General features: G+C 44.0%; 4 protein-coding genes and 1 long non-coding RNA gene across 9 annotated transcripts in view; 1 reads left to right on the forward strand and 4 right to left on the reverse strand.

The window, feature by feature from the left end:
* Positions 1-420: 420 nt before the first annotated feature.
* Positions 421-2,056, forward strand: LOC143427942 (DNA-directed primase/polymerase protein). The gene is made up of 3 exons (XM_076902465.1): positions 421-756; positions 844-1,634; positions 1,711-2,056. Exons 1-3 carry the CDS (start codon positions 427-429, stop codon positions 1,922-1,924), a joined length of 1,335 nt encoding a protein of 444 aa, XP_076758580.1. The 5' UTR covers positions 421-426; the 3' UTR covers positions 1,925-2,056.
* Positions 2,057-2,821: 765 nt separating this feature from the next.
* On the reverse strand, positions 2,822-5,222 carry LOC143427941 (stAR-related lipid transfer protein 7, mitochondrial). 4 transcript variants are annotated; one of them, XM_076902464.1, is made up of 7 exons: positions 5,020-5,222; positions 4,452-4,949; positions 4,211-4,365; positions 3,877-4,145; positions 3,655-3,782; positions 3,326-3,432; positions 2,822-3,235 (listed from the first exon to the last, which is right to left on the reverse strand). In XM_076902464.1, the coding sequence occupies exons 2-7, from the start codon at positions 4,913-4,915 to the stop codon at positions 2,886-2,888; spliced, it is 1,473 nt and encodes a 490-aa protein (XP_076758579.1). In that variant the 5' UTR covers positions 4,916-4,949; positions 5,020-5,222; the 3' UTR covers positions 2,822-2,885. The 4 variants fall into 4 exon arrangements, with proteins under 4 accessions (XP_076758579.1, XP_076758576.1, XP_076758578.1 ...); XM_076902461.1 differs by having other exon boundaries at positions 3,326-3,465; positions 4,452-4,933; positions 5,020-5,213; XM_076902463.1 differs by having other exon boundaries at positions 3,326-3,465; positions 5,020-5,213.
* A 1,235-nt stretch (positions 5,223-6,457) lies between these two features.
* LOC143428328 (uncharacterized) lies at positions 6,458-7,031 on the reverse strand. The gene is made up of 2 exons (XR_013102414.1): positions 6,782-7,031; positions 6,458-6,682 (listed from the first exon to the last, which is right to left on the reverse strand). It is a non-coding gene; the product is annotated as an uncharacterized LOC143428328 (long non-coding RNA).
* A 2,079-nt stretch (positions 7,032-9,110) lies between these two features.
* On the reverse strand, positions 9,111-9,961 carry LOC143428081 (hypertrehalosaemic prohormone). The gene is made up of 3 exons (XM_076902699.1): positions 9,806-9,961; positions 9,408-9,621; positions 9,111-9,341 (listed from the first exon to the last, which is right to left on the reverse strand). Coding segments are annotated over exons 1-3 (261 nt in total). The 5' UTR covers positions 9,808-9,961; the 3' UTR covers positions 9,111-9,296.
* Positions 9,962-11,491: 1,530 nt separating this feature from the next.
* Shg (DE-cadherin) overlaps positions 11,492-27,980 on the reverse strand; it is a 50,849-nt gene continuing 34,360 nt past the window's right edge. For both annotated transcript variants that reach the window (XM_076903461.1, XM_076903463.1), the window contains 14 exons: positions 18,803-18,876; positions 18,486-18,627; positions 18,171-18,409; positions 16,726-16,914; positions 16,360-16,646; positions 15,975-16,245; positions 15,208-15,787; positions 14,955-15,136; positions 13,516-14,860; positions 13,203-13,426; positions 12,893-13,108; positions 12,482-12,821; positions 12,244-12,396; positions 11,492-12,140 (listed from right to left, as the gene is read on the reverse strand). In XM_076903461.1, coding sequence (XP_076759576.1) covers positions 11,998-12,140; positions 12,244-12,396; positions 12,482-12,821; positions 12,893-13,108; positions 13,203-13,426; positions 13,516-14,860; positions 14,955-15,136; positions 15,208-15,787; positions 15,975-16,245; positions 16,360-16,646; positions 16,726-16,914; positions 18,171-18,409; positions 18,486-18,627; positions 18,803-18,876 — 4,385 coding nt within the window. In that variant the 3' untranslated portion in view covers positions 11,492-11,997. The remainder of the gene's footprint in view (positions 12,141-12,243; positions 12,397-12,481; positions 12,822-12,892; positions 13,109-13,202; positions 13,427-13,515; positions 14,861-14,954; positions 15,137-15,207; positions 15,788-15,974; positions 16,246-16,359; positions 16,647-16,725; positions 16,915-18,170; positions 18,410-18,485; positions 18,628-18,802; positions 18,877-27,980) is intronic.

The following is a 27,980-nucleotide window of genomic DNA, read 5'->3' on the forward strand; positions in this document are numbered from 1 at the left end:
TCGATATTTCAATTGATAGATAAATTTGCAACCGTTACGCACGACTTTTGTGTACCCCGAACGTTTCGTACGTTAATATGCTCATTTCAAATATTTAAAGCCCGATTTCCACGATGGTGATTTGCATCGCGATATCGTAGAAAAGTTTTAGACAGCAAATTCATGATTAAATTACTATATGCATAATTTATTGCGAAGTTTATTAATTAAAACATGTTACGCAATGCTTAAAGCATTTGCAAAAGACCTTAATTAAAATTTACTTGTCAATCTTTTTCCACCGCAGTAAACGAAAACTCGTGTTCCGTGGAACAGAGTACAGTTTCCTCTCTCATTAACATCATTTAGTTCGTGCACGTATTTTAGCGCGAAACAAAGTTATGCTCGGAACGAACGTGCAACCGACTTACTTGTAGGTAATTGAACATGTACAGAGTCGACGTGAAGACTTTTTATGGCAACGAAACGATCGCGAAACAAGAGGCTGAAGTGAAAGAAGCAAGTAATAAAGCGCATTGGGTGAAAGAGTTTCGAAGGATGCCGTCAAATATTTTAGGCCCCCGTGAATTTTGGATGGAATTCGAGAAACAAGCCGAGGCGCTCGACACCGCTTTTAAAGAAAGCGACGATTTCGACACGCTTTGCACTTTTGTTTATCAGAGAGACAACGGTTATCGTAAATTTGTAGTAGCTCATCCCGAGAGATATTGGTGGTATTACGAGCATCGATCGGCAGAAAAAAGATGCTCTTACGAGGTACGCTAACGATAACGTTTTCGTTGTTTGTTTAAAGATGACCCACCTGTAGACGTGCGCGTAGTAACGCGATCAATTTAAAACCAGATTATTCCAGAGAATTGCCCGTGTCGGTTGTATTTGGATTTAGAATATTCGATCGAATTAAACCCTCTGAACGACGGCTCGTCCATGACAAGTACCCTGATCGACGTTTTCTGTGCCTATTTGCTCTCTCGTTGGGGCATACCGTGTAATAAATACAGTGTGATCAACTTGGACTCGAGCACCGATGAAAAATTCAGCAGGCATCTTATATTTAACGTGAAAGATGTTGCTTTTAAAAATAATTACCACGTCGGTAGTTTGGTCAAGTCCGTGTGCAAGGATATCTTAAATTATTTGATTTCGCCCGAGGAAGCACAGTGTAACATTTTAAGTCGCTTTGATCGAGTGAAACTCGAACGACTGGTCGTCGAGACAAGAAAAGGCAAACGGTTGTTCATTGATACTGCAGTTTACACTAAAAATAGGCATTTTAGGATATACAAATCCACCAAGTGGGGAAAACAATCGAATTTGATACTCTCCAGCGATTGTAAATATATACCTTCCAATTCGAATAACGATAAAGAATTGAGCTTGTTTCTAGATTCATTGGTATCGTATTTTGTTATGAGAAAAGATCTAATATTACTTGAGTGTTCCGATAGCGGCGCTGTGGACACAAAACGTTTCAAAGGCGAGATACGATATAGTTATTGCGAAAACAATAAAAATTATTCGAAATATCCAATATTGGATAAATACATTCGTACTTTAATAGATCCTGGAAAAATACGCTTATGTAAATACTTCGAGGCTGTAAAAATATTAGTATATGAAACTTTAGGATATAGGTATTTCTAGTCACTTAAATGAAATAATCAAGATTTACTAATGAAAAGAAATAACCATTTAGTTCTTCGCTTGTAGATACTGTGAAAATATTGGCAGGTGCCACAAAAGTAACAATGTCTTCCTGGTCGTGGATCTAAGGAATAAAACAGTATACCAAAAATGTCACGACGAAGATTGTTTCGGTTTTAAATCCACTCCACGACAGCTGCCAGTGGAAATCTGTTTCCAAATGGATGAAGAAAATGATGTACTTTTGAGCTGCTCTGTTGTAACAGAAGACACAGCATGAAAGGGTTAATCCTTTTGATAGTAAAAGTTTTTATTAAGGTATAAATAGTTCTGGATGAATGTTGTTAGATGAAGACAATGCGAAATAGAAACAATGTTCTGAAACAAATTCGCACCTCGAGGTATATAGTACATATTTCTGTTTTCACAGCATTTTTTCCTGAAATCAGTACAGAGTGTACAATGTTAAAAATATGTTAACATTTATATATTTTCTTTACAAAGGCAAAGTAACTGTGCAATGCCATGTTTAATATTGAAAACGCGTTTTATAATGTAACATAAGATGTCTGTACTATGTTACAGAGACTATTTACAATTTATATAATTATAATATCATAAATCAGGTATTGGATCAATTTCATGTATATGCAAATGTACATAATAGATTTGGTTAATGTCCATGTAGAAAATCAATTTTTATGTATTTATGTACCTATCTATTCATCTATATATACATAAATATATATCTATACTTGCACTATCCCGAGCGTACATAGATACAACATAGCATTTTGATTGTGCAACGTTATGTTTACGCGCGTATGTATATGTTTAGCAAAAAATCTTGTTTACCTTACAATTTTCGTGACTTTGGACATCTTTCTATTCACTTCTTTTTCTTCTTTAATCATGCAATGAGTAATGATGTAGTAAGTGAAATGAGTTGTGTCAAATCAGTCTTGTGCTTGTTGTATCGTACGGAACACGATAATAACAAAATGCTGTCTCTGGCATTTTTGTAAAATTCTTTGTTTCTACCTGACGAATGTACCGTTGTATACGATATTATCGTTGACGTGATCACCAACGACGATCCAACAAATCCATGCAATCGTACCTGTATCATTTGTATTCGCGATCGCGATTATGCATTACCATTCCGCTCGTACACCGCCGTGTTAAAGTCTTTCTATTGGCCAAACCCAATTTCATTATTTCAAATGTGGTACAATTATTGGTCAGACAAATAATTTTGTAAGCAAAAAATAACGTAATAAACCCCTGCCTTCGTCAGTTGAGTTTTCCATATTCTCTCTATCTTCGTCACTGACATCGTTTTCTTTAGTTTCTGCGAACGTTGTAGTTTCAATTTGTTTAATGCGATTAGACTCCTCCGTATCTTTTTTTATTTCTGTCTCGCTCTGTTTATCCATTTGTGAATTATCATTTTCAACTTTGTCCTCAGAAATGTCCTCGTCATTTGACGATACACAGTGAGTACTGGAGGCATTTACATTTTCTCGCATAAGCTTGTAACTTTGATAATTCTTTGATGCTTTTCTCATACGAATTAGAAAATCTGGGAGACCTAATATATGTATATATGTATATTTATACAGATAATTGTTAGTATTTATGCGAAAGAAACGTAATTTCCTGACATGAATAATGTATATACCTGACATTGCAACCCATGATGTAACTGCAGATGGAATATTTACACCAGGATCGTCAAAGTATGTCAGTCCAAATTCAATGCCTGGCTGATGGAATTCAGTGTAAGGCCTAATCACCATGTACGACCAATACGTTGTGACTCTGTTATGTATACACACACACACACATATACATATACACTTCAGATTATTTAATAATAAATTTCAACCATCCAAATACTTTTAACGAGCTAGGTCATTCCGTAATGAAATATAAAACTAAAAATAACCAATCGACCAACTTATCGAGATGCATAGTGTGTTATCGAATGTTTCAATATGTTTATCATACCTGTATATTCCTGGTTTTGTAGGCGCACTTGGATGTTCGGTTACTCTACTTATAATTATGATCAATCGTTTCTCTTTGTCCACAAGCCATCGCCGTTGATACACGTAGTCTCTGTTTGCGAACAGTCTCTATAATCGAAATACGTATGTATTAAAATTGGCGTAGCTAAATTGCGTGATCGGTGTTACGTAAGCAGGCATTGCATAGTGAATTATCGCATACCGGCCATATCGTCTCCCAATATATAATATCGGTCCTGTCATCAACAGACTTTTCCGTTTTTGGATCGGTATCTATAATTTGTAAGTCTCGAGCTGTTGGATCCCATTTTTTTCTATAGTCGACGTCAATTTGTGTTTGCAAAAAGTCCTCAGCGGTAACGTCCGAGAATGTACCATAGACTTTATACGCGAATAACCCTCCAGAATTTGGTTCCTCCCTTCTCCAAATAAGCATATCCTGTCGTTCTATGTACGGTTTCCACCCATCGGCTAGAAATTAGCTTCGATTAGTACGATAAACGTAATTGTTTGTATACGGGAAAATTACTATTTACTACCTTCGTTGGAACTGGCGCTGAATTTATCACCATGACATGTGCAATAGTTAATACCGGGTTGTCTAGTATCTATAACAATTCTTTGATGGCACTTTTCGCAAATAACTGTGGAGGCTTTCAACCTGTAAATTCCTTCAATTTCCTGTTTATAACTAACAAAGAATCGGAATGAGTAAGCGGGGTTTAAAGAAGCATTCAAAATAACTTTCAAGAATGTAAAAATCTGAACCACTCTTACCTGTTCAATTCGTCTTCGCTTATCTTTTCACTGTCCCAATTGTACATTGTTACGCCGATGCTACTCATCAGAAAATGTTTGGCGTTTCGCAACGTATGATTCCTCCACGTTCTTATGAACTCCTTAAGCGCAACCTCGTCCCATATTCTTGTATACAAGTGAAATAACTGCAAGCTTCTTCTGACACGCTGTGCGGCAATGAATTCAAACTGTCTAGCGCAAGCTTCGGCTACCTGGCCGCTCTGCTGCTTCAACCAAAGCGCTACTTTCTTGCGGTACTCGCGGAATTTTCCACACCTCCCATGCTGTCCAAAAGAAGAGGCTAACCTGGTCCCATTCCGAACGTAGCTCGTGCCGAACTGCTTAGTTAACAAACCAGAGCATTGAACCACGTACATCGCCGGCTTTCCTTCCGCTTGATGCTCTTTTAATAGGCTCCCACAAATTTGACGAAGTGCAAACATGTACTATCGTAGTTTCTTCTGAAAATATGAATTACTCGATCAGCTGATTTATAGGTTATTTCATGCTTCTCCGAACAACAAACAATTTAAAGAATCTGGCATACCGGAAATATATCAGTAATTATCACGATGCAGTGTCAATTGCATCTTCATTCAAAACGCTACGAATTAATTATGAAACCTATTAAACATTACAATGTCGTGGAGAAATGTTGAACTAACCGAGATCGCATGCACTGTCGCAAATACACAGACATGTCGAACCGATTATCGATATAATTCGTCCTAAAACTTTCGATATATCGTTCATTATTATTCCTAACCGCACTTCTGTAGTTGATTAATTGATGAGCATTAATAAACGTTCAATTCCTTATAATTGGTTGTTTAATTATTCCGTTAACGAAAAATGTCAATCTCGTAACAAATATCAAGGATAACAAATTCAATTAGAGGAAATGAATTTTCAAGGTTCTGCTAGTTCACGTAAAAATTTATATGGATCGGTGGCGCCATCTCTGAGACAAGCGCTGAACTATCGGCAGGATAGTGAACTAAAAAATCGAACTGGTGGCGCCATCTCTCAGTGAAGCGCTGAACTATCGGCGGGTTAGCGAACTAAAAATCGAACTGGTGGCGCCATCTCTGAGCGAAGCGCTGAACTATCGGCGGGATAGCGAACTAAAAATCGAACTGGTGGCGCCATCTCTCAGTGAAGCGCTGAACTATCGGCGGGATAGCGAACTAAAAATCGAACTGGTGGCGCCATCTAGCGGTCGAGTTTAGGTACTAATTTCCTGATAGTTTCAGCATTTCCCCGAGAGATGGCGCCACCAGCTCGATTTTAAATCACTTTCGTACTAATGAACCTATAACAATTATTACAGTTAACATTACCGTTTAAAACACAATCTAACACTGGGAAATTATAAATATTTGACAGTGCAAATAAAATTTTTAACTTTTACGTGATATTTATACTAGTCACTCTTCTCTCCACACGGTTAAAGAACAGTTCGAAAAATAATTTTTCAACGCACTCCCGTACTTAATTATTTAATCATTTAATTGTTTAATGGCTCATCCAATAATCTTAGAATAATATATTTACATTTTTGAGCGAATTGGAAAAGTTTAATTAATGAATAATAGTTCGAAACACCTGTCACTCTTTACGAGCTGGTGGCGCCATCTCTGTGGAGAACGGCCAAACTGGTATCGAAATAGTTCCCGGTTCTTCCGACAGATGGCGCCAGCAGTCTCTCGGTAGTTCACTTTGCTGTGGATAATTACGTGCGACCAGTTTGAACACTTTTCGCAGAGATGGCGCCACCAAGAGTATAAAAAAATTTTCAAACTACTAATTACAAATTGATTCTGATAATTGCAATTAAAAATATGAAACAATATACATTCCAGGTTTCTGTTGCTCGATCTAATTATTGAAGATCAGAGTGATATAATACACTACTTTTTCTGATAACGAGTGACAATTAGCAAAATTCTGATTAGGGTATCGGTATCGCATCAACTAGGAAATGATTCAATTTAAACTATCTAATATTAATGTATACAGGCTGGAAATGTAGCTGACGGCAAGCACTCGATGCTCATTGGAGAATACACGTGTCCGGCTGGACATTCGAATACATATCCTTCGAGATTTCCTTCCGAATTACGAATGCATTCTAGGTATCTGCTCGAACAAATGACACCGTATGGGAATCGACCCTCGTCAGGACAGAAATCCCTATTTGGAAGATGAAGCTGTAACAAATCAGGAAAAACATTGAAGGAACTGAATTCTAAACTATCCGTTCATGTCGAAAATATTTAGTGGTAAAGATAGACGATAGTGGTTCTTACGATTTCAATCGGACTTCGTTTTTCGTCGATCTGAAAGATAAGGCAATCCTCGTCCTCCTTGCTTTCCAAACACTGAACCCTCTCCTCGTTGAAGGACGTGCCTTCTGGACACGCGAATGTCGTGAAATTCATCTGGAATCGAGCGTTTAGAATGCATTGGTAAAACAAGTTGCAATACTTGGAGTGTCGTCGGATACCAGTCGGGCAAATGAACGTTAATTGGTCCCTGATCAGGTCATCGGTACTAAGTTCAGTTCCAGTTTCAGACAGTCGATTCTGCGCGATACGGTTTGCGTCATATTTGCAAGATACGTCGTCGAGTTCGACCCCGGCTAGGAAGTTACAGGTCTTCAAACGATCGTCCCAAATAGTTCCAACGGCACAAGTGAACTCGTGTTTGAGGAACATGAATCCAAACCGAACGCATCTGTAAAACTTGGAACAATTGCTGGCGTCTGCGAAGAAGCCTTCTTCGACGCAGATTTGCTCTTTGTGTTCGTCATTGCGTTCTTCGTTCACGGTATTGTCTTTCGAACTTCCGTCTTCTTCGAAATTCACTGTCGTGGTTTCGAATATTCTATCCGTCTCAGTCCCTGACGTCTGTGACGTCTGTGACGTCTCGGTAACTGTAATACTTTCCACGTTATCCTTAAGGATATCCGTTGTCGCATCTACTTGCTGGACGGTGCTTTTCGTTTCTGTGTCTACGTTCTCGATAGCACTGTGCCCTGTTACCTTTTGGGACTTTGTTGCAATTTTCGCCTCTAGATCGGTATGAGTACTACTTTCTTCCGTTGTCCGCATTCCTTCTGTATTATGTCTTACTTCCTCACTTGTTTCGAAAGTATATGCCTGTTGGGTAATCTGTTCTGTTGTATCTGTTTCTTCTGTAACAAGTTCCTCTGTTTCATGTACTTGCTCCGTAGTGCTTTGTTGTTCCGTTGAGCCTTCTACGATAGCATCTTGTTCTATTGAGCCTTCTACGGTAGTATCTTGTTGTTCCGTTGAGCCCGGTACGATAGTACTTTGTCCTTCCGTTGTATCTACCTCCACTGTAATACTTTGCGTCGATATATCTGTTTCTACTGTAGTACTTTGTTGCGTAGTTGTATCTACTTGTACGGTAGTGCTTTGCTCCCCCATTGTATCGAACTGCGCTGTGCTACCTTGCGTCGTTGCATCTACTCGCACCGTGATTCTTTGCTCCCTTGGACATATGTCTGCGGATGCGTTAACAAATTCATCATCCAACTCTTCAGAATTTTCCTCATTCGCATTATCGCAAGCAGAATCGTCATTACCGACTTGCCGTTTCACCAAAGTGACATACTCTTTGGTGCTATTTTCTACATCCTGTCCATATCTATTTTCGAATAGCGTGGTGTTATCGAGCTGAGGCAACTCTGCAAATCAAAAAAGTCCTTTCTCCGTAGCCTCTCCGTGATTACTTTCCTGACCGTCTTGAAATTAGACGTACCTTGCTCAACCGGTTCCTTCGTCTCTTCTACCGATGACGTGTTCGTTTGATCTGCGGATGACTTCTTCAACCCTACGATACACTCTGGTCTGTCGTTCTTTTCCGGATCCACGCAGTTTTGCAGTTTGCTGGAGTACACGCGATTTCCGTTACACACGTACGTGTGCCGAAGGAAGTAACCGGTCAAGAAGCTCAGGCAGCGATAAAACTGCTTGCAGTTGACCTTGTCCGGGAAAAATCCTGTTTTTTCACATTGAAATTTCGTGTGAACTGGCACCCAGAACGGTATCCTCGTGGAATTTTTCGGCTCCTTCCGGATCCAATCCAGATCTAGAAAATGAATTGGAACACTCGTTGGATTAGAGGTCCGTGTTCCCTTCGGTGGCTCGATTCTTACCTAAGAATCTCGGTCGTCTCTCGACTTGCCAATCGGTGGCACCACCAAGTACGACGAGAACGCTAATTACATAAAAAGTAGAGGACCACATCCTCAGCGTTCGATTAAAGTAGAAAAGGGAGACAAAATCTGTCTCAGCCTAACTAAACGCGAAAGTGTTAAACGAAAATTCTGAAAAGCCGATTACCAGTGAGCTTTAGACCTAGCTGCGACGATGGGTCGTTGTCTGTGCGACGGACGAGCAAGCGAATCGTTCGTAGCGAGGCGAGATTATATGTAGGCTAGGCAAGGATCGTTAAGAAACGCGATCTACGGAGAATTAAACGCTCAAGATCGACCAGATTGGCGGATGTGTCGTATGTTCGATGGATCGAGGTCGTTTGTGTCTCGGTGGGAAAATTTACGGGCGGGCGAACGAAAGAGAACAAAGGAAGGACATCGTTCGTTTTGCCTTTACTACTCATTGTTTGTATTATCGTTTCGTATCGGTATAATTTTACAATGCATGATCGCAGCGGTCGAGAACGTATCGAGGCAACCGACAAGCGCCGGAAGTACGAGCGATCCGATACTTTGAAACAGGTTGCCCGACGTTAAGGACGCGCGCGGTTCCGCTAACGCCGCCAGCTTCTCTCCTCGAATCATTCGTTTAACTTCCGACAGTCCAGCATCCTTCGCGCCTCCGCCTAAAAACACGCGAAACAGAAAATTAAAATATCGATATATATGCACGTATAAGAACGTGGTAATACCTGTATCAAATTGTAAAAGGTCAGCAGCTGTTCCATCGAAGGTCTAGCTTGCAAGGAGCACTCGGTTCTGGCGCCACCCCAATCCACGACGCCTATCCTTTGGCTACGCTTCCCCCAACCGGTTGAGAAGTTTAACTGTGCTTCAGCGCCAAAGTCCAAGGCCAACCATAACAGCAGAATTATTGCGAGGAAGCCAAGTCGAATTTTACGACACCTGCGGAACAAAACGTCGTTGCGTGGGTGAATTAGAGATCCAGATAGAGTAGAAAGGGTGGGAGGCAATAAAACCTCCCGCGTAATTACCTTGTAACTAAGATAACGTTAATAGATAGGTCATTTATGGTGAGACTCATAAAAAAAGCTTTTTCTCGGTATCGCGCACGAGGCGCACCACTTACATATTGTCAGCTAGGACTGCGAGTAACGCAAACGTTGCGATTCGACGAGTTTCCTGTCTTCTGATCCTTGAGATCGTCTGTCTACGCGTGGTGAACGCAATTGCCAAAGGGGTAGCAATGTCGAGGACTTTTTATAGGCTCTCGAAACGTCTCTCTCTCTCTCTCTCTCTCTCTCTCTCTCTCTCTCTTTCGCACCCTCTCTCTTTCATCCCCTCGTAGAAAGTGTCCAAGGCAGCAAAGTGTCGCAATCGGCGAGACAAGGGGCTTCCTTTTCATTCAGCGGATGCCACTACGAAGCCTGTCTTGGAGAATTCTATTAATTAACGCATGGAAAATCTTTAGCACAGCCTACGCTATTTTCCGTTGCTCTACAAACATTTTACGAAGGCGTGTTGTCGCATCTGTCCACGCTAAATGTACAAAACATGCAAAACGGTTGTATTACGCGGAGTCATCCACTGACGAGGAAAAAAGCCACGTTGCGCACATGTACGTGATATTGGACTAATTCAGGGAATTCGCCGGTTTAACACGTTGAGTGCCACGTCAGTCACCGGTGACTGACACCGACTTTTCCGTTCAGGCCGCGTCAGTCACCAGTGACTGACAGTATAAAATATGATAGTAAAAGTAAAAATTTTTTCCCTTTCTTCTTCTTCCTCTGATGAAGAAACAATGCGCACTCTATGCCGCCTTTTAGCAAAAATAATTTCGCTATTGTCACTTTCTGAATCTTGAACTGACATTCTGAGGGCTAAAAAATAACATTGCTGTTCCAAGATATCTGTGCACGCGGCCTGACGGGGAAGTCGCTATAAAACCGCGTGGCACTCAACGTGTTAACGCAACATCGCATTCACTTCGAATTGTCACCATCTTTTATTATTGCTACAAAAAAAAAAAAAAATAGAATAACATGAAATTACACGTATCTCCGACGACAATAGATGAATCGCTGATAAAGAACAAAGGTATGCTGCGCGTACGTTTTTGCGATCGACTATCACATGTTTGAATAGGGCAGTATCGAAGTGTGACGGTCCTCCGACACTCGCCACTAGAGATACAGCAACCTTCTTCTAGTGGTAACTGTTGAAGGACACACTGCACACATACACGCACACTATATACTACACACATACACACGCTCATGCACACATACATATAACTGCGTACGGCACGTACCCAGTATGCTTTATTTTAATATTTAAACTTACACCTATATCTATACGTGTGTTCGCGTATGTAAAGTATCGCACACTCTTTACCTACAGTATGATTCCTCATCGCACTCACGCGCATATCCGATTAATAAAATATTCTATAACTTAAATACAGCAGGGGCAGGGTCGCTCTCCCGCTGCCTTTGTTTCGTCTTTTCATCTGATAATCTTCTCTCCTTCTTCTAGTCTTACGCCTCCGAAGATCCATTCATTCGTATTATCACTTGTGGAAATAAAAAGAATTCTAAGCGGAGAAGCATAATCTCATACGAGTGTACTGTTTGTCCATCAGAAAATGGCATATGAGATTAGAGGTGTAACGAAGGATTCGCTCCGTCTAACTCAATTCTTAACGCTAGCCTACTCCTCATCTAACGGTTCTAGAAGGAACCATGTTCCATAGTAGTAGAATTCTCCTAAACTATAAAGGACACATGACATACTATGATTTATAAATCGTGAATACAAAGATCTTACCATATTAACGAAATATAAATGTTTCCTGGCATATTTTATATTAGTCAATGTATTCTTAATATTTTTAATACGCTCGAAATATATAAATATGAAAAAGTCAAATAAGATAAATATTTTTGTCACGTGTATAAAAAATGTTTATTTTGTCAGTAGTAAACACTTTGAGGGGATATTAGGTAGTGGAGCATGGCTACAAGTTTCTCGAACGCCATCATCCGATGGACGAACAGTGCACCGAGTCTCAATGATTCTGGCACGGCGTGTGACACTGTGCTTGGTCGCAACCCATGCTCACACGTTCCGAATCGTTGAGACTTTGGTGTACATTCAACTTTGAGTGAACTTGAACATCACCACCTGCGTAATCGTCCAAGGGCCCGTCGTCCAAGTGTTAAGTACACGGGGCTTCGTCAAAAAAAAGAGCAGAAGCTACATAACGGATCGATTGCCGCGAACGATTCGAGTGAAAAAGTTCGAGGGCCCGCGCGATGTTCAACACCAACTCTCGCTCTCTCGTTCCCCAACGCCATCGCTTTCCTCGTCACTCGGCTCCTCCCCGTACATGTCTGCCAATTTCCGGAACCTCGGTCCAAAATTCGACAAGTAATTGAACTTGAGATCTCCGTCGTCGGTACCTGTGCGGAAACAAAAGCGTTGCGAATAAATCGAATCTGAAATAGTAGTACCGGCATACATCAGAGACAAGTGCGCGACATTGGGGAGCATATTTATACGTACACGACGCCAAAGAAGACAAAGAACCCTCAGAGTTGCCTTCGCCTTCGTACGCGTAGTGCCTCACGTCGTCGAATGGATTTGTGTCTGGATCCTTGTCACAGCTCTCCTTCTTGCCGTCTAGGAAGCCGCAAATGTCTGGTACATCGTCAGCACCTACCAATTGTAACAGTAAAAAATTTTCATCTGGCTCTCAAACTCCCATCGCAGTTTATCGTTCTACTTGTCCGACCCCTTTTACCTCTAGATTGCAAGCCAACGGGTTGCATCTTCGAATCGATTGGCGGAGCGTCGTAAATAGTTCGCAGAATGTTTAAGTCATAGCCGGTGTCGACTTCGCCACCACCCTCGTCCTCGTAATTGATTATGTTCTCCCTTATATCGTCCATATCTTTATAGAGATCATCGGTTTTCCGCCTGTGCACGACCACCGCCAGCAACAGTATCAACAGTATTGCGAAGCAAACTAAAATCGCAACGAGAAAATTGGTGTCGATACCAAAGGAAACGGCCTTGGCCATTCCGTGGTCACAACCGGGATCGGCGTTTCTAGACAACGAGGGCATCCCCAGGTTGTACGTCTAAAAGATGAATAATCGATATAAATCGAAATGAAAAAAATGAGAGAATTAAAAATGTCAAAGTTTGTTACATTTCCATTGAAGGTCATGTTGCGTATGCAACCATCGAATCCCTTATCGGTTGGCCTAAAGTCCCAACCCAATTGTGAGGCAAGCTGCGCAAGATTGGTCAGAGTTCCGCCGACCTGCATCGGGCCGTTCACATTCAGAAACTCGTTCGGACCTATTGGCGGCGTTAGAGTCATGCACTCCGAGGTACCGCAATTGTCTACCTTCATTTCGATCACCTGTAACGCGCAACAAAACGTTGAGAACAAGACATTAAGGGAATCGTTATAAAGCGTTGAAAATGGAAACAGTGATGCTGCTTGAACGATTTACATTTTTTGTAAAATAAATGTCTATTCTGTGGCTTTTGCCATCAGTGAGCTTGATCTTATTTTGCTGGAGCCGCACGGTGCCAGCTCCATAATCCATATACAGAACAGCGAATGAATCTCGAACTTCCAAAGCCATGAAGTCTTGAATACCGATCTTCGGGCTGTATGTCATTGGGCCAAAATAAAAGACCAAACCGTGGTCTACGTGAGGCGTTATCTCGAGACCTGAAACATACAGGTCGATTGAGATCATAGAAGACGAAAAGATGAAATAGAAAGTAAAAATGAGAATCACGCGGATATGGTGTACTGACCTACGTGAGAGTCGTCACAAGCTTGGCCAGGCGGAGGCATCACTGCCCAGCCGTTACCGTGAAATCCAATACCAAGAAGCTCGCATCTCGAGCCCTCCAAACCAGGAGGGCATTCGCACCGTTCTGCCAACGGTGTGCCTCCGTTCAGGCAGACTAATGGCTCAGCAACGTGGCAGGTGCACTGCGGATCCACAACAGCTCGCACACCAACGAACGTGCTCGTATTCGTATACACAGGATATGGGATAGTGCTGGCGTTCAAATAACTACGACAAGTATTATTGCAGTGGAGCTTCTCGAACAGGCATTCGTCAATATTCACAAGTAAAATGTCAGTCTTTAGCTCCTGCTCGATCTCCTTAGAGTGTTGCGCTAGTATAGTGTTCAATTTTTCAGGAGCGTAATAGGGGCTTCCGTGCGCGGAAAATCGTACATCGAGCAAGCTCCTATTATTATGATGCGGCGAGTGGAGAACAGTGAACACGTCTACGTTCTCGACGGACGTGTTCAGCATGTTCGCGACTCTCTCTTGAAATATCTCCTTCTTACTGATACCACTTTCGTCCGGCACAACGAACTCCTCCGCGGTCATCCCGAAAAATCGTACGGAACCCGACTTCGCCACGGGCTCCTCTGGCAGCTCTTTCACGGTTACGTTTACGTATGCGTTCACCTCGTGACGCGCAATGTATTTACCCTGTTCGCTGACGATGAATTTCAGTACGAACGTACCGTTCGTAATGACAGGCAACAGCCTTATCATTCCGGTGGCTGAATCCAACTCGAATCCTTCGTGCGTCGAGGCCCAAGCAAAGTGCTTGTCCGGCAAGTCCCAGTCATCCGGATCGTTCACATACACGCGACCAATATCCGTCTCCGGCGCTTCACCCTTGTAATTGTAAACGAATATCGAGCTCGAGCCCTCGGACATTGGATTATCGTTTTCGTCGCCAATGATTACAGTCAATGTCGACGTCCCGGTCATCGGTGGTGTACCACTGTCCGTGATCGCAATGGGGATGTCGTAGCTTTTGCGTTCCTCGCGATCAAACGTAACGCGCGCAAACAAGTCGGCGTTCTGGATCGCGAATTTCATTAGAATCTCGTCATCGGCGGTATTCTCGTCGATCCTGAAGTGAAACGGGGGTCCATTTTCGTCCGAATCTAAATCGCGAGCTTTTAACTCTATGATCTTCCCCGGTGGTTTGTTCTCGTCCCAGATTACAGGATAGGGCATATCTAGAAACGGCGCGTTGTCATTTATATCGATCAATGTAATGTTTACCATCACCAGTTCTCGTAGCGCAGTAGGAGATCCGTCTTCGTCACGCGCCATCACGATCACCTGAAACGAATTCGTAACATCGAATAGTCGATAGTCGATCGATAGCTGGTCTTGAGAAAGTCTGCAATCTTTAAATATTTGTACGTTAACTTACGGTCCACGTGGAATATCCATAGGGAGCATCCCGATCAAGAGGTTTCTTTAGGGTCATACAACCCGTTTTGTTGATGCCAATCAGAGGTATCTGATCCTCTTTCACGATTCCGTATGCGATATGTTGATCAGCGTTTCTATCCTTTATGTCGGGATCATACGCAACCACGGTGGTAATGCAACCTATTAAAGAAGCATTCGTCGAATTTAGAATCACATTTACTTTGACTCCGCCAAGTCGTGATCTCGTTTACCTTCGACCAGCTTCTCCTCTTCGATGGTAGGATTCTTGTTGAACTCCTTGAAAACCGGTGGATTGTCGTTAATATTCTCGATGAAGATCTTCACTTGGGCCGTGTCATTGTACACGCCATCGAATGCTCTCACGGTCAAGTTGTACTCTGTGATCTTCTCGTAATCTAGAGGCTTCTTCACACGAATCTTTCCAGTGGTTCCCTCGATATAAAAGCTGTCATCCGTGTTGCCAGATATGATACTATAGGTTACTGGACTGGCGGTATCCGAGTCGACGGCTTTTACTTCGGTGACTGGGGCGTTTATATTGGCGCTCTCCAGGATCGAGTTTGCGGTATAAATGGGCTGCGTGAAGTGCGGGGCGTTATCGTTTTTGTCCGCGATTTCGATTCGAAACACTTGCTGCCCTTTGTTGTGTTCGCCAGTCTTGAACAGGGCGCTTGGAGAGTTGTCCACGGCGATCACCTTCACGTTATACGTGTCCTCTTTCTCCCTATCGAACTTGGTCAGAGTGGTAATATTGCCCGTGTACTTGTCAATGGCAAACAGATCCCGAAAGTTATCCAGCTCGTACGTGACCTAGAAAGAAAACAGGGTGGCACGTTTTAAAGATATTCCTACGATGCCATCTACTATGGTACCATTCGGTTAGATTTTTTGAGGACGGTCCTTAGTTCCTCGCAATTGGAAGGGACACACAGAAATGTAATTAGCATAATTTTCACGATTGGAATGAAAACGTGGAAAAGGAGTTGAACAGATTTACCTGATTGTGAGCAGAAGTCCCGTCTGCGTCGATCGCCCGCACTTGCATAACGGGTACTCCCGGTGGTTCGTTCTCGAGCACGCTGCCCTTTTTCATCTCGCGGAATACAGGAATGTTATCGTTCACATCCAACACATCAATGTCAATCACAGTCTCCGCAGCTAATTGGAACTTATTTTGTACACGCACGATTAACGTGTACACGGTATTACTCTCATAATCGAGGTGTTGAGATAGCTTGATCTCGGCTACGTCTTTGTTCGACTCCAATCTACAGCGACGAAAAGAACGTATCGATATGCACGCGTCACTTCAGCCGGTCCCAGTTAGGTATTAGACAGACTATAAGAGGTCAATTCTCACGAGTTGACGAGAACTCATTTACCTGAACGTGTTTCCTTTGTTAGTTTGCTCGGTCCTGCCGGGGACCAACTCGAACAGGACACCGGAGTTGTCACCAGCGTGCGAGAAGGCTTTTAGCCGCACGATGCTCGTGTCGAAGTCGCTGAAATTCTCGTAAAGTTGAATCGGCGCGGAAGGTCGCAGCTCGAATGATGGAGCCTTCTTATGCGACTCCACGACGCGAATGTCTAGATCGATCATGTTCGATTTCGGATCCTCGCCCTGATCCTGTGCGGTCGCGGTCATGCTGAACTTGTAATCCGGATTCCTCTGCGAAGTTTGCATTTCGTCACCATAATTCGTGTGGGTGAAATGGTGCAATGAAAAATAAATGGGTTAATGTACTCACATCTATAAGTTTGTTGAGAAATATGACACCAGTGTTGTGATCTATTCGAAAGTATACGCCTTCCTCGGGCTTCTTCGGCAGCAGGCTGTAGTAGACGACGGAGTTGTTGCCATCGTCGATGTCAGTGGCGGAGACCCTCATCACCTCGCGACCCAGAGGTAAATCTTGCGGCACTGACTCGGTGTACGCCTACGTGGTCACAGCAACGGGGTACCGGAAAGCAAACAAGATTCGCTTTTGCTCGAGACGACTTTCCTCGAATATACTTTTCGTTTCGTTCTACTCCCCTCACACCCTCCTTTCTCCATTTCATTCAAAACTACTAGATACATAAGTACACATGTGGCATGCGTTTGGAAATACCTAAAACGCGACGAAACAAGCCGCGATACAAACGGTGAGCTGATCGCAAATTTTGTGAACAATACCTGCGATCGATCCACCGTTTGATCGCCCATGCATTCCACGCCGAAACAAAACTGTCCTCTCGTCGGTTAAAAGTCTCCGTTTTCAAATATTCGTAAGGTTTCCGGTGTGTTTCAACCTTTTTAGCGGCAACAAAAAAAAGAATGTGACCTGGTAACAAGAAGGCGAGTTTTCACGGGTCAAAAATCGATATTCGGGCTTCCACAATTCTGAACCTATACTATGTAGAAAAAAATTGGCCGTGCCAATTAACAACCAATCGTACAGGAACAAAAGGCAAGCAATGTTACGCGAACGTGGAAAAATGTATCTCAAACGTGTGAAACACATTTTCCTGCAAAAACCGATTTTACCCGTAAATCCTTTTCCTTGGCAACATGTTACATGCGGGTGAACAGTCTACCAGACGATCCAATTTATCTGTTCCAGTTGTTTCCCAGGTAATTTATATAGCTGTTAGTTTACGGCGTCATCTTTTAGTTGGAAACATTGAAAAAACTAATTAGGACAGTCAAGCGAACAAGGGCGGAAGAATAACATTTACGCATTCGTATCAGCATTCGCATTCCAAAAAAAAAAAAAAAAAAAAAAAAAAAAATAATAATATAGAAAAATGAAAAAAAAAAGGGAACATCGAGATACACATGGTACACCGCAAAAATTCGAGACCAACCTTCCATACGTGTCCACGAAAGACCTGGGTTTGAGAGAAAAAAAAAAGGAAAAGAAAGAAATCGAAGCAAAAGTGGTTAGTGTAACGCAATCGTATCGTAAGAACGTAAGAGGTAATACGCTACGTTTCGTTCACTGATACGCGGTAAAAACCACGCGTTACGGGAGATTCGATTGGTCCGAAGAAGAAGCGCTCGAAAATCTGCAATACGCGTGCGATCGTTTAGTTAGAAATGGAGATGGGACTATACTCGTGATAGTAGGCGAGCAAACTACATGGACAAATCGAGTGACCCATAGTGCGGCTCCAATCGACGCATTACTCTCGCGAGGATAGCCGGACATACCACTTTGTCGAAGACGGGCGCGTTATCGTTCACGTCCTCGATGGTAACCTTGAACGTGCACACATCGTCGAGTTGCGGCCTCCCGTTGTCGGTTGCGAGGACAGTCAGGTAGGCTTCTTTCTCTCGAGCAGGCTCGTCCCTGTCCAATACTTGCGTAGTTCTGATTGACCCGTTTTTGCTGTTGATTTCGAACTTCAGCTTCTCGCCTGGGGCTGTTACGAAGCTGTACGTGATCGTACCTGCGACAAATGGACGAATGTCTTAGCAGTTCTAGGACGCGTCGTTCGGAAAATCTCGGTTCGTGTCTTCGCTTACCTCCGTCGTTCGGAAGGTCTCTGTCCTCGGCGTGTACTTGAATCACCACGGTGCCCACTGGTTCCTCCTCCTTCACCACCGGCGCGTAATTCGAGCAATTCGAAAACACCGGTTTGTGATTATGGTTCTCGTTCACCTGCATCTACGGAACAACGGGAGGCGACTTAAATCTCTTTACCGCGGAGTATTCCCTCGGTGAAAAAAGGAACAAATCCCGGGAGAATATTCCACGCGACACGTTCCAATCGCGTAGAATTGAATCGTATCCAACGGGGCCAGGGGAATCGAGTAAAGAGGGGCAATCGGAAAGCACTCACCGCTAATTCCTCTTCGATCGAGAACAGCGATCTCGCGTCCAAGTGTCTCGAATGCCTCAACCTCGTCGCGTCGACTGAAACACAGAAGGCAGACAAAGAATTCGTTAGAATCCCTTCAGCGATGGCGCCCAGCCATTTCGTCGGCTTTTATTTGGTTACGCGTGAAAACACGGCCCAACGAAAGCGTAAAAGCTTTCGATTTTGCGCGGCGACGCGATGACGCCCGCAACGACGACCGGGAGGTATCGAGGGAGAGAAGGCTGATAAATAATTGAGGGGAAGCTTTCGAAAACCCGCATCGACGCCGCGCTCGCTTCGCCGCGGAACCGCCTAATAATTATTTCACCCATCGGTCGCTTATCAACGCGCCCGCTCGCTTTTTTCCGTCTACTGGCTTACTTCGAAGTAAGACCCCGGGAACGATTTTCACGATACCTCTGTCGCTGCGTTCAATATCTGGCAATTCGAGCACCATTGAAATCCTTTTTCGTATCGGTCGACGAGGAAAGATGAAAATCGAAAGAAAGAGTGCAAACAATGGATTCAAATGGAAATCTAGTGGGACTATCCCCTTGATTTTTCGGTCTCGTCGTTTCTGGTCTTTGATCGTTTCTGCGTGCTCTGAAACGTCTGTCTGATTCACTTTTTTTCCACCTTTCATTTCACACTTTGCTACACGTAACTCTTATTTATAGACGTTAATACTTAGGTACTATCGTTAGAGCAGAAGGGAAAAACGAAAATTCGACGATACCTAATTAATATATCGATCGACGCGCTCGCAGTTTACACGCGCGCGTGATAACGTTTGATTGGAAACCGGTTCGGCTCTCGGGACGAAAATGAAGTCGAAAACGTGTTAAAGGTGCGGTGACTTGGTTGGTTAAGTGAACGAGCAGAGGAAACGAGCTGGTGAATCGTTGAACGGCACGCGAACATCCCCCAGAGTAGTCCTACTTGTCTACGTACGGGTTAACCCACTTTCGATCGAGTTTGCAAGCCTGTCCGCGACGCGAGGCTTCGCTGATCGGACATGCGTTTGCATTTTCTTCAGTTCGATCAATTCTCGTTCGCTGAACGTGTAGTAATACCGCAGAAACAATAGAAGACCCGCGCTATAATACTAGACTGAGATAGGGAGAGGCAGGAGAATTCTAATTAATTAACCGCAGTTCATATGGTGGCATTTGCTTTTCTAAACACCAGGGCCAAAAATAACAGACGATTTCTTAATCATTCCCAATAGGAAAGATCAAATTAATCTCGCTAGTCGAGTGGGGAACTTTGCGATTTAGCCAATTTTTCTATAAAGAAGAACGATCTATTTAAACGAGCGGTCAGCAACCCGTGGATCGAACTTGAAAGATCAACGTCGCACGCTCCGCATTGCTTAGAAATTTGTTCAAACTCCGCCGAGAACTAAAATGTAATTCGGTCGGTGAGAGGAATTGCATAAGGAGAAGGTCGACGAGGATGAGTCTCGAACGCGTCCAAACTGTTTCCCGAATATCCTGGCCGCGCCATTTCGACGTCTCCTCTGATCCTGTGCGATAATGTACTTGATTCAATTACTGCTCCGCTTCGATCGTGCTCAAGATGCGCTCGACGCTCGTAATCGGTCGCGTCTTTCGAACATCTGTGCCTGGCGCAATCTCGAGTTTTGGGAGGCACGGAAAGAGCTTGTCTATTCCCGCTGGCAGACAACGTCACGCAATTTCATATACACGGGGGATATAAATAGGTAGTCGATGATCGAGCGGCGTTATTATGTTTTCACAAGTGTTCGTGATTTGCCGCACCGTCTGATCATTATAACGCGTACTTTGCTACGATACGATACGAATACAATTGTAAATAACAAAAATACTGTCGTTAATCTCTGGATCAAGCTGGGAATCGTTGCTATAATCTGATTATTAATTATTAATTCAAACCATATTATTGTATCCTCGTAAACATAATTAAAGAAATGTCCATTGGGATAATGGAAATTATCAATCTAATTTGTAATTGGAATGCTGCACGTAATAGTTGTTCGATCGAGCCAAGTTTCATCGACGAAGAACCCTTACACTTTCCAGCTGTTTCGAAGGGACCGGAGCATCGAGAACTTACCCTTTCGAGACGTATTCGTGCGACGGGGGCTTAATTGCTTCTGACCTACGCGACGGCTCCGATATCTCGCGTTACTTCCACCGTACGAACCGTCCATTTCAATTTGCTCGTTTGCATCGCGCGTTGCTCTTTCTTCCTGTCCTATTCGCGCGAAACACCGGAATCGTTCATTGGCGAACATCGTCATTGTTCGCCACCCACGTAACCTCCGTCCATCGTCAACGTTTCGCCGCGAAACGCAATTTCTATTAGTATAATTGCAGTTAACAACGCGCACGCGTGGATCTCCAGGCCATTTCATTTTCGAGATTAACGGAGTATGTATTAGCGATCGTCCGTGGCCGTTCATTAAATCGTCGTTAATTATCAACCCTATGATTAGCGATAAATTTAAAGTTCATCTACCAATAACCAGGAATTACCATTGTCGTTCGATAAAACGAGTTAAATACATATGGGCGCGATATTAAAAGTTATCTCATATTACTTTAATAATTTAAAATTTGATATATGTACAATTAAAAAGGCTTTGCTCCAAAAATCCGGTCAGCTTTTAATCTCTCGACTAAAATCAATTTTTTAAACTGATGTAATATTTTATTAAAACTGGTATTAGCTGTAAAATCATTTATGTCCGAAAATGTACGAACAAGGGGATCATTGCATGTTTGAACCCGTTGGTGATAAAAATAGGGATACGGAAGTTTCGTGAATTTCCACGGACAAAACGGAAAGCTGTTCGATATCGGAGGAAGAAGAGCGCGTATTCGTGAAAACGCACTCCAACGCGATTCTTCATCGCGACCCTTCACTTTCACCCTCTTTCGTCGAGAGTACGCAAGGGACACGATCTCTTCTCCAAATTACGAGGACAACGATATTAACCGAAGCACCGTGTCGTTCCTGCGCTCCCGAAAGAATCAGCCCCTACCGCGGCTCTCCATCGACTCTAGCAGAAGGTCGGTTGTAGGCAGAGCAACTCCACCCTCTCGTCTTTCACCCTCTTTCGTACGCTCGCGCTCAACTACGCTCTCGTTACACCGTTCCTACCGTTGATTGCCAAAGAAACCAATGGCATCAAAGGGAAGCTCGCGTTGCTCCTTCCTATTTGTCATCCGGGGTGGTTTCGGTGTAACTTCTCCTTTGACCTCTCTGCTCTTCCCAAATTTCCAAAATCGCGGTCAAAGAACTTCGCAGGGGCCACGATGGAGTTCGTTCAACCGATGAATCGGCGAAACGAGGTGCCAGATTTTTTCCAAACGAACCGTTCCATTTCTTACGACTTACGACCCGTCATGGACTCGAACACAACAATTTACATTCTAAGAATTTTTGAAGACGGCTAACGTTGAACTTACATTTTTGAGACCTAACGCTTTTAGGTCACGTAATAAAATAGCGTGCCGCGATTGCTATTGTAAAGGATTATACAGGAGAAACTTCCTCAATGCGAAGTCACGTAAAGTTCACGGAGTTACTTATGATTTATGTCTCATTTTCGAATTGATGAATAGCGTTACGCCCTGTCCGGGGTTTCTTCAGGAAATTCATTTTTATATCGCGAATAAATCTGTCAGGGCAAGATAAACTGTTTAGTCGTGTCGTTGCACTATGAATGAATTACTGTATGTTATTCTGATTATCCGTCTCGAAGGTAACAAATCTTGCAGTTTAAAAATTCACTGCAGAATGCCTGGCATTATTCTAGGCAATCAATATTTACTACATTGTCGCGTTTATTTTAGCAGCTACATTGCGTTTAACGAAGTTCCTTCGTTTAGCATCGCGGAAATGAAGCTTAAAACTTGATTAAAAGATATATCTTCGGAAAATATGGCAGTGACTGACGCGCGATCCTATCCACGTTACCATTTACATCTTGTTTCATCGGGATATAACAAGTTCTCCGACTACAATCGATATTTGAACATTTAATAGTACATTGATGCGGCTAAAAATACTTGATACTCCGAATATGAAACATGGAAACTGATTAAAAACTGTATCATTGGAAATTGCGGGACGTTCCGAGCTTTAATTGAGAGTTAAATATCGTAGAAATAAGATATGGATTCCGATAAAAATTGATTGGAAAATATGGATTTCTTTTCACTTGATACAGCGAACTGACGCTTGATTTTTCTCACGACGATGATACGATAGTTCCATCGACAGACTCGAATCTGAAGTATCGGAGTGACGTCTGAAAATTCGTACTCGAATTGGGGGTTCAGAAAAACGGGACACCTGTTGCTGAAAGAAACGGGCAACGCCGTCGTTTGCATGTTTTCGCGATCGCTCGCCCATCTTTCTCGCTTCTCTCGTTTCCCTGACCGGTTTCCTTCCATACGAAATTTGTCTTCAATAGAATCCCCAATTGGAGGAATTGTAACACCGCGGCCAGGTCAGCCAGCGATTCATCGAATAGATAGGGTGGTAACCGCCGTTCGATTCAACTGTGCCGTTAGTCAGGGCTATTTCCCAGCCCGCGAAGCTGCTAATTATCTACTATTTTGCGAGCTCGCATTACGTCGCGGAATATCGCGTATCCGAGGCGCGCGTACCCACTCTCTATCGAACGATATCGAACAGAGTGTTCAAAGCGAGGCAATTGCATCAAAGAGCCCCCATTGTCGCGACGGTCAGTTTTAGCTCGACGTCGATAACGCGTGCGTTCGCTTTTGGAACGCTCGTCCATGTCTGCGTACTCCGTACTCCTCGCGCAAGGATATCCGTTCCCCCCTCGAGTAACGATTGATTGATTCGTTTATCGATCGAAGAAGCAGAAAAATTTCAATTGTTGGGGATAAACAGACGTTCGTCGGTTGGGACAACGACTTCTGATAACTCGCGCGAGTTCACAGCCCGCTAAGATCGCAGCCTTGAGAAGAGTCTGTTTGAAAAAGAACGGGTTAAGAATTCGAAGAAACGGTTCGCGATAAAGAATCCCCCAGGCGAAATTAGCTCGTTGGGACGACGCGTTTCCATAAATACATCGTTCTGTCGAGCAACTTCGAATTCCGACTGAAATACAATTCTATGAAATCGTGTCGGTCTATCGTTTTCAGGAGCCACTGATTCGATCCAGCTCGCCGCGTTCCGTCGTCAAGAAAACGAATGTTCCCCGTCCTGACAGTTCATCGATAGTTTCCTCGTTTTACTCTTTATATCGCTTCGTCGTCACGGGAACGAAACCGAAACGTATTCATGGGACGATCCGCTATTTTATAGGATGTACCATCGACTTGTTGGTATCCAGTTAAATATTCATATATAATATGTAACGTAAAAATGGTTGTTTCACGACCCATCGATGCTCGTAGTCGCAGTAAATGTACCGTAACCACTGCGTTATTTTCTACTTTCACTGATGTAATCTCGAGACATTCCCCCAGCTATTGATACCGTATCGCTTCGAACACTTAACCGTACGGTCACTGTACGTACACGTATTCCTCTGGTTAAAAGTCCCGGGTATTCGTACGAACACTTTCGTGAGTCACTACGTACAGGCGTACGTATTCCGGGGAGAAATGGTCAAAGATTCGCGCGAAGAATATCTTAGAAGGCATATTTCCGGCCTCGACTGATAACGCGCGACACGTTCCGCCATTATAATACCTCGCGAACCGGGCAAACGCAGTTTCTATTATAGAAATCGAGAGACGCGATAATCGCGTGACTTTCCGCCTCTAGCTGTTCGCTATTCGCTTTCCTGACCGAATTCAGTCGATCGAATCGTTCGATCCAGCTTTCAGCTGGATCCATACGCGGTTGCGGAACGGCGAGTCTGCGCGAACACCATCCGCGGTGACACGTAGAACCGCGTGCTTGCTCGTGCAGCCAGAAACGCCGGAAACGGGACGGCCCACCGAACTTTCCGTCGAGATATTGCAGGAAGTACGAGACACCTCGGCTATAACCGAGGAACTTTGCCAACAATGATATTTCACGGTAATTCCGCGACGCACGAACGGCTCGTCGCCTCGAGAGGTATGCATCCGGTTGGGTTTTCGCACGGGACAACGCCGGATCGAGGGACAGGTGTTGGTCGAGATCGAAGCCCTCAAGATAAGGGCACAACGGACTCTTTTACGGGCGTTTATCTCGCCAAACTGCTAACGATAAACGCCGCAGAGATTGGTCGAGCCGGAAAACCTGAAATTGCCGCAAAAAAACCCTGCCGTTTCCTCTTTTCCTGGACTTGGTACAACCAAGTAAACTTTGACCCCTGTATATGCGGCTGCGATACGGGGGAGGAGAACGTTGGCATGTTCCCAGAACGTTACGTCGAATTACATAAAACTCGAAATGCTTATTTCACTTTTAAATATCTTCCCTCGTTGTAAAGTTAGTTATTATTTGGTTATTCTACTGTAAGTGGAAAGACGTACGAAATTGTTGAATTTATTCCTTAGTTTAGAACGCTCGAAGACCGGATCCATCGTGTCGTTTCCGGCTGCTCGAGAAACCCCACAGCCGCGACAACGTACGAGGGGTTGGATTAGAAGTCAGAGCTAAAAGCGCTTCCGCTTCCCCCGTCTCTATTCCGAGGAGGGCAATTTTTTCTGTTTCAGACACGTGTCCCTAAATATATGTGCCCTCGCGTTCCGTTCGGGCGTTAGAAGAACCGCGCCTATCCTCGACTAATCTCTTTCCAGCGAACTATACGTACACCTTATTCCGTAATTCCACGTCGCGCTAAGGGGAAAAGATTTACTGGAAGGTTAGAAATGAGTCGCCGTCGCATGACCAGTGTCGACACTCGGATCTACGTACTTAACGTCCACTTAGAGCTGCCTCCCTATCGACCGAGGAAAATATAATATTCTTTGCACAGCGTATGTTTTAAAGCGGTGATTTGAAATCTAGGGCAATACGTGTTACAAATTTTGCGGCGGAACCGCGGGGTGGCCATTCTCGGTCCACTCTGTAATCGCGAATCTTATCCATCGGTCGCACGACGTCCACGGGAGATCGAACTCCACGATTTTACCCAGTTTACGGGCAACGAACTCCCCGTTCGGATTCACCGCGAGGGATTACCACGTGGATTTAGCTCACGTTAAGTAGCTTAGGTTCTTTATCCGTTACCCCTGCCGCTGGTCGCGGGACACGGAAACGCATACGTATCGCGATATTGGATTTGATACGTCGACGTTCGATCGTCCCTAACGAAATACCTAATCCGCGATGAGTCTTCGTCGACTCCGGCGAGTTACGCGGAAACCATTCCCTCCACGGTGCGACCCCGTCTAATAGACGATTCGCAGTTCCCTTTCAGGATCGTAGCCAGTTATTTTTCACTTTCGACGCAAAGCGTATCGATCGTGCTCCACGATGCGTATCGCGAGTCCATAAATGAGATTATACGCGATTTGGAAAGCAATTTAAAAGATTCGCATATGAAGTAGCAGCTCGTATCGAACGGTTGCCCGTTGTCGTAGAAAAAAAAAAAAAAAAAGAGTCACAGTGGAAGCATATTGCGAAAAGCACGCATGGATTCGCAACGGTCCAAGGATTAAGCCTAACCGACGATCTACGTTAGGAGGTCTCGTTTTCGTTTCTTCCTCGAGGGTGGAAGGATCGAGTCTCGCTCGGGTGCGCTAATCCGCCCTTATCGCTCGAGTATTTCAGGATGATCCGCGAGCGATCTCATCCGCAACTCTGCATAATCGTAACAAATTAGAGACGTCTCGGGCGGCGTAAGAACCGCGTTAGTCGCCTCTGTCTCGCGGGAATAACCGATATCAGCGCGGAGAATTGCTGGCGCAAAGAAACGCGGCCGGGGGTTAAAGGGTTGGCACGTATCAGTTCTGGTCGTCGAGCGAAACGCCTTCATTGGCGGAAATTCCTTGGCTCGTTAGTGGCGCAAGCGGCGGCGCGCGAGAATTGCGGTTAATCCGCGAAATCGCGTGGGTCCCAGGAAACGCGATCGTATCGTCGCATGCCAGTACCAGCGTGCATGCCACACGAGAGCCTGTACATATGATACATCTGTGTATATACGTATTGGTAACAAAAGGCACTGTAACCAAGTGGAAGAAGGGAGAGAGGTATGCACGCGCGCGCGCGTCGGGAAAACGTCGACACGAGGGAAACGACAGCTTAATCCTTGTCACGACAAGAAAAGAAAAGGTAAATGGTTCGCAACAAAGGTTTAATAACGCGGCATAGAACATTCCTTTTGTGTTTTCCCGGCTGGCTAAGATCAGCCATATTGGAGGTAACATTTTCATCAAGCTTTTACAGTCGGTCGTTGCATATTGTATTACTTTTCCCATTCCCGTTTCAAAACCAGAGAGACAGGAGACGCTATTTCCCGCTTGGAAAAACGTCACCCACGGAGAAACGACGACTTTTGTCGGCGAGATTAAACTGTAAACGAAAAGTATCGAGCAGCCGTATTTTTTACGTTCCGGTATCCGCGCGAGACAATTTTTTTAATCTTCTCTATCGGCCAATGGGAGCATATATCGGGGACAAAATTGTACGGGAATGTATTACCGTCAATTCCGCGCGCCTGGCACAACCGTAAGTCAGTTGCCCGCAGACATGGACCACATATGAGCGCTTAATGAACGCGTTTTAACAACCAGACGCATGTTACGTCAACGTAGCAATGAATTACACGCACCGCGAAAGGATATTTTAACTTTGGCTAAAAATTGATATTTTATGTCGAACCAACCAAGTGTGCGAAAAGTATTTAATAACAATAATCCTGTGAACAAAAGACACGTTTACGGAATCGAGGGAGTCGACGACTGCCCAACGTTCCCACAGTAGTATAATCGTCGACGAAGTGACGGACGGCCGTTGGATTAGTCGGAAAAATAAATTCATCGGGCATCGAGCGTAATCGGATTAATCCAGGATGGGATCCCAACCCCGATGGAAGTTTGCAGCGCGCACCCGTTTCCAGGCGACTTTGAATCGGAACACCGTCGCGGAACTCTTTCCGCCTGGGACGATGCATCAACGAACTCTTTGTAACCGTGTAGGTGCGGGTGCACGCAAATATTTCGCGCTGGCGTGGATCTGACCGAGGATGGAAGCCGCG

Source organism: Xylocopa sonorina, chromosome 10 (genome assembly GCF_050948175.1).
Source record: "Xylocopa sonorina isolate GNS202 chromosome 10, iyXylSono1_principal, whole genome shotgun sequence".
Lineage (NCBI taxonomy): Eukaryota > Metazoa > Arthropoda > Insecta > Hymenoptera > Apidae > Xylocopa > Xylocopa sonorina.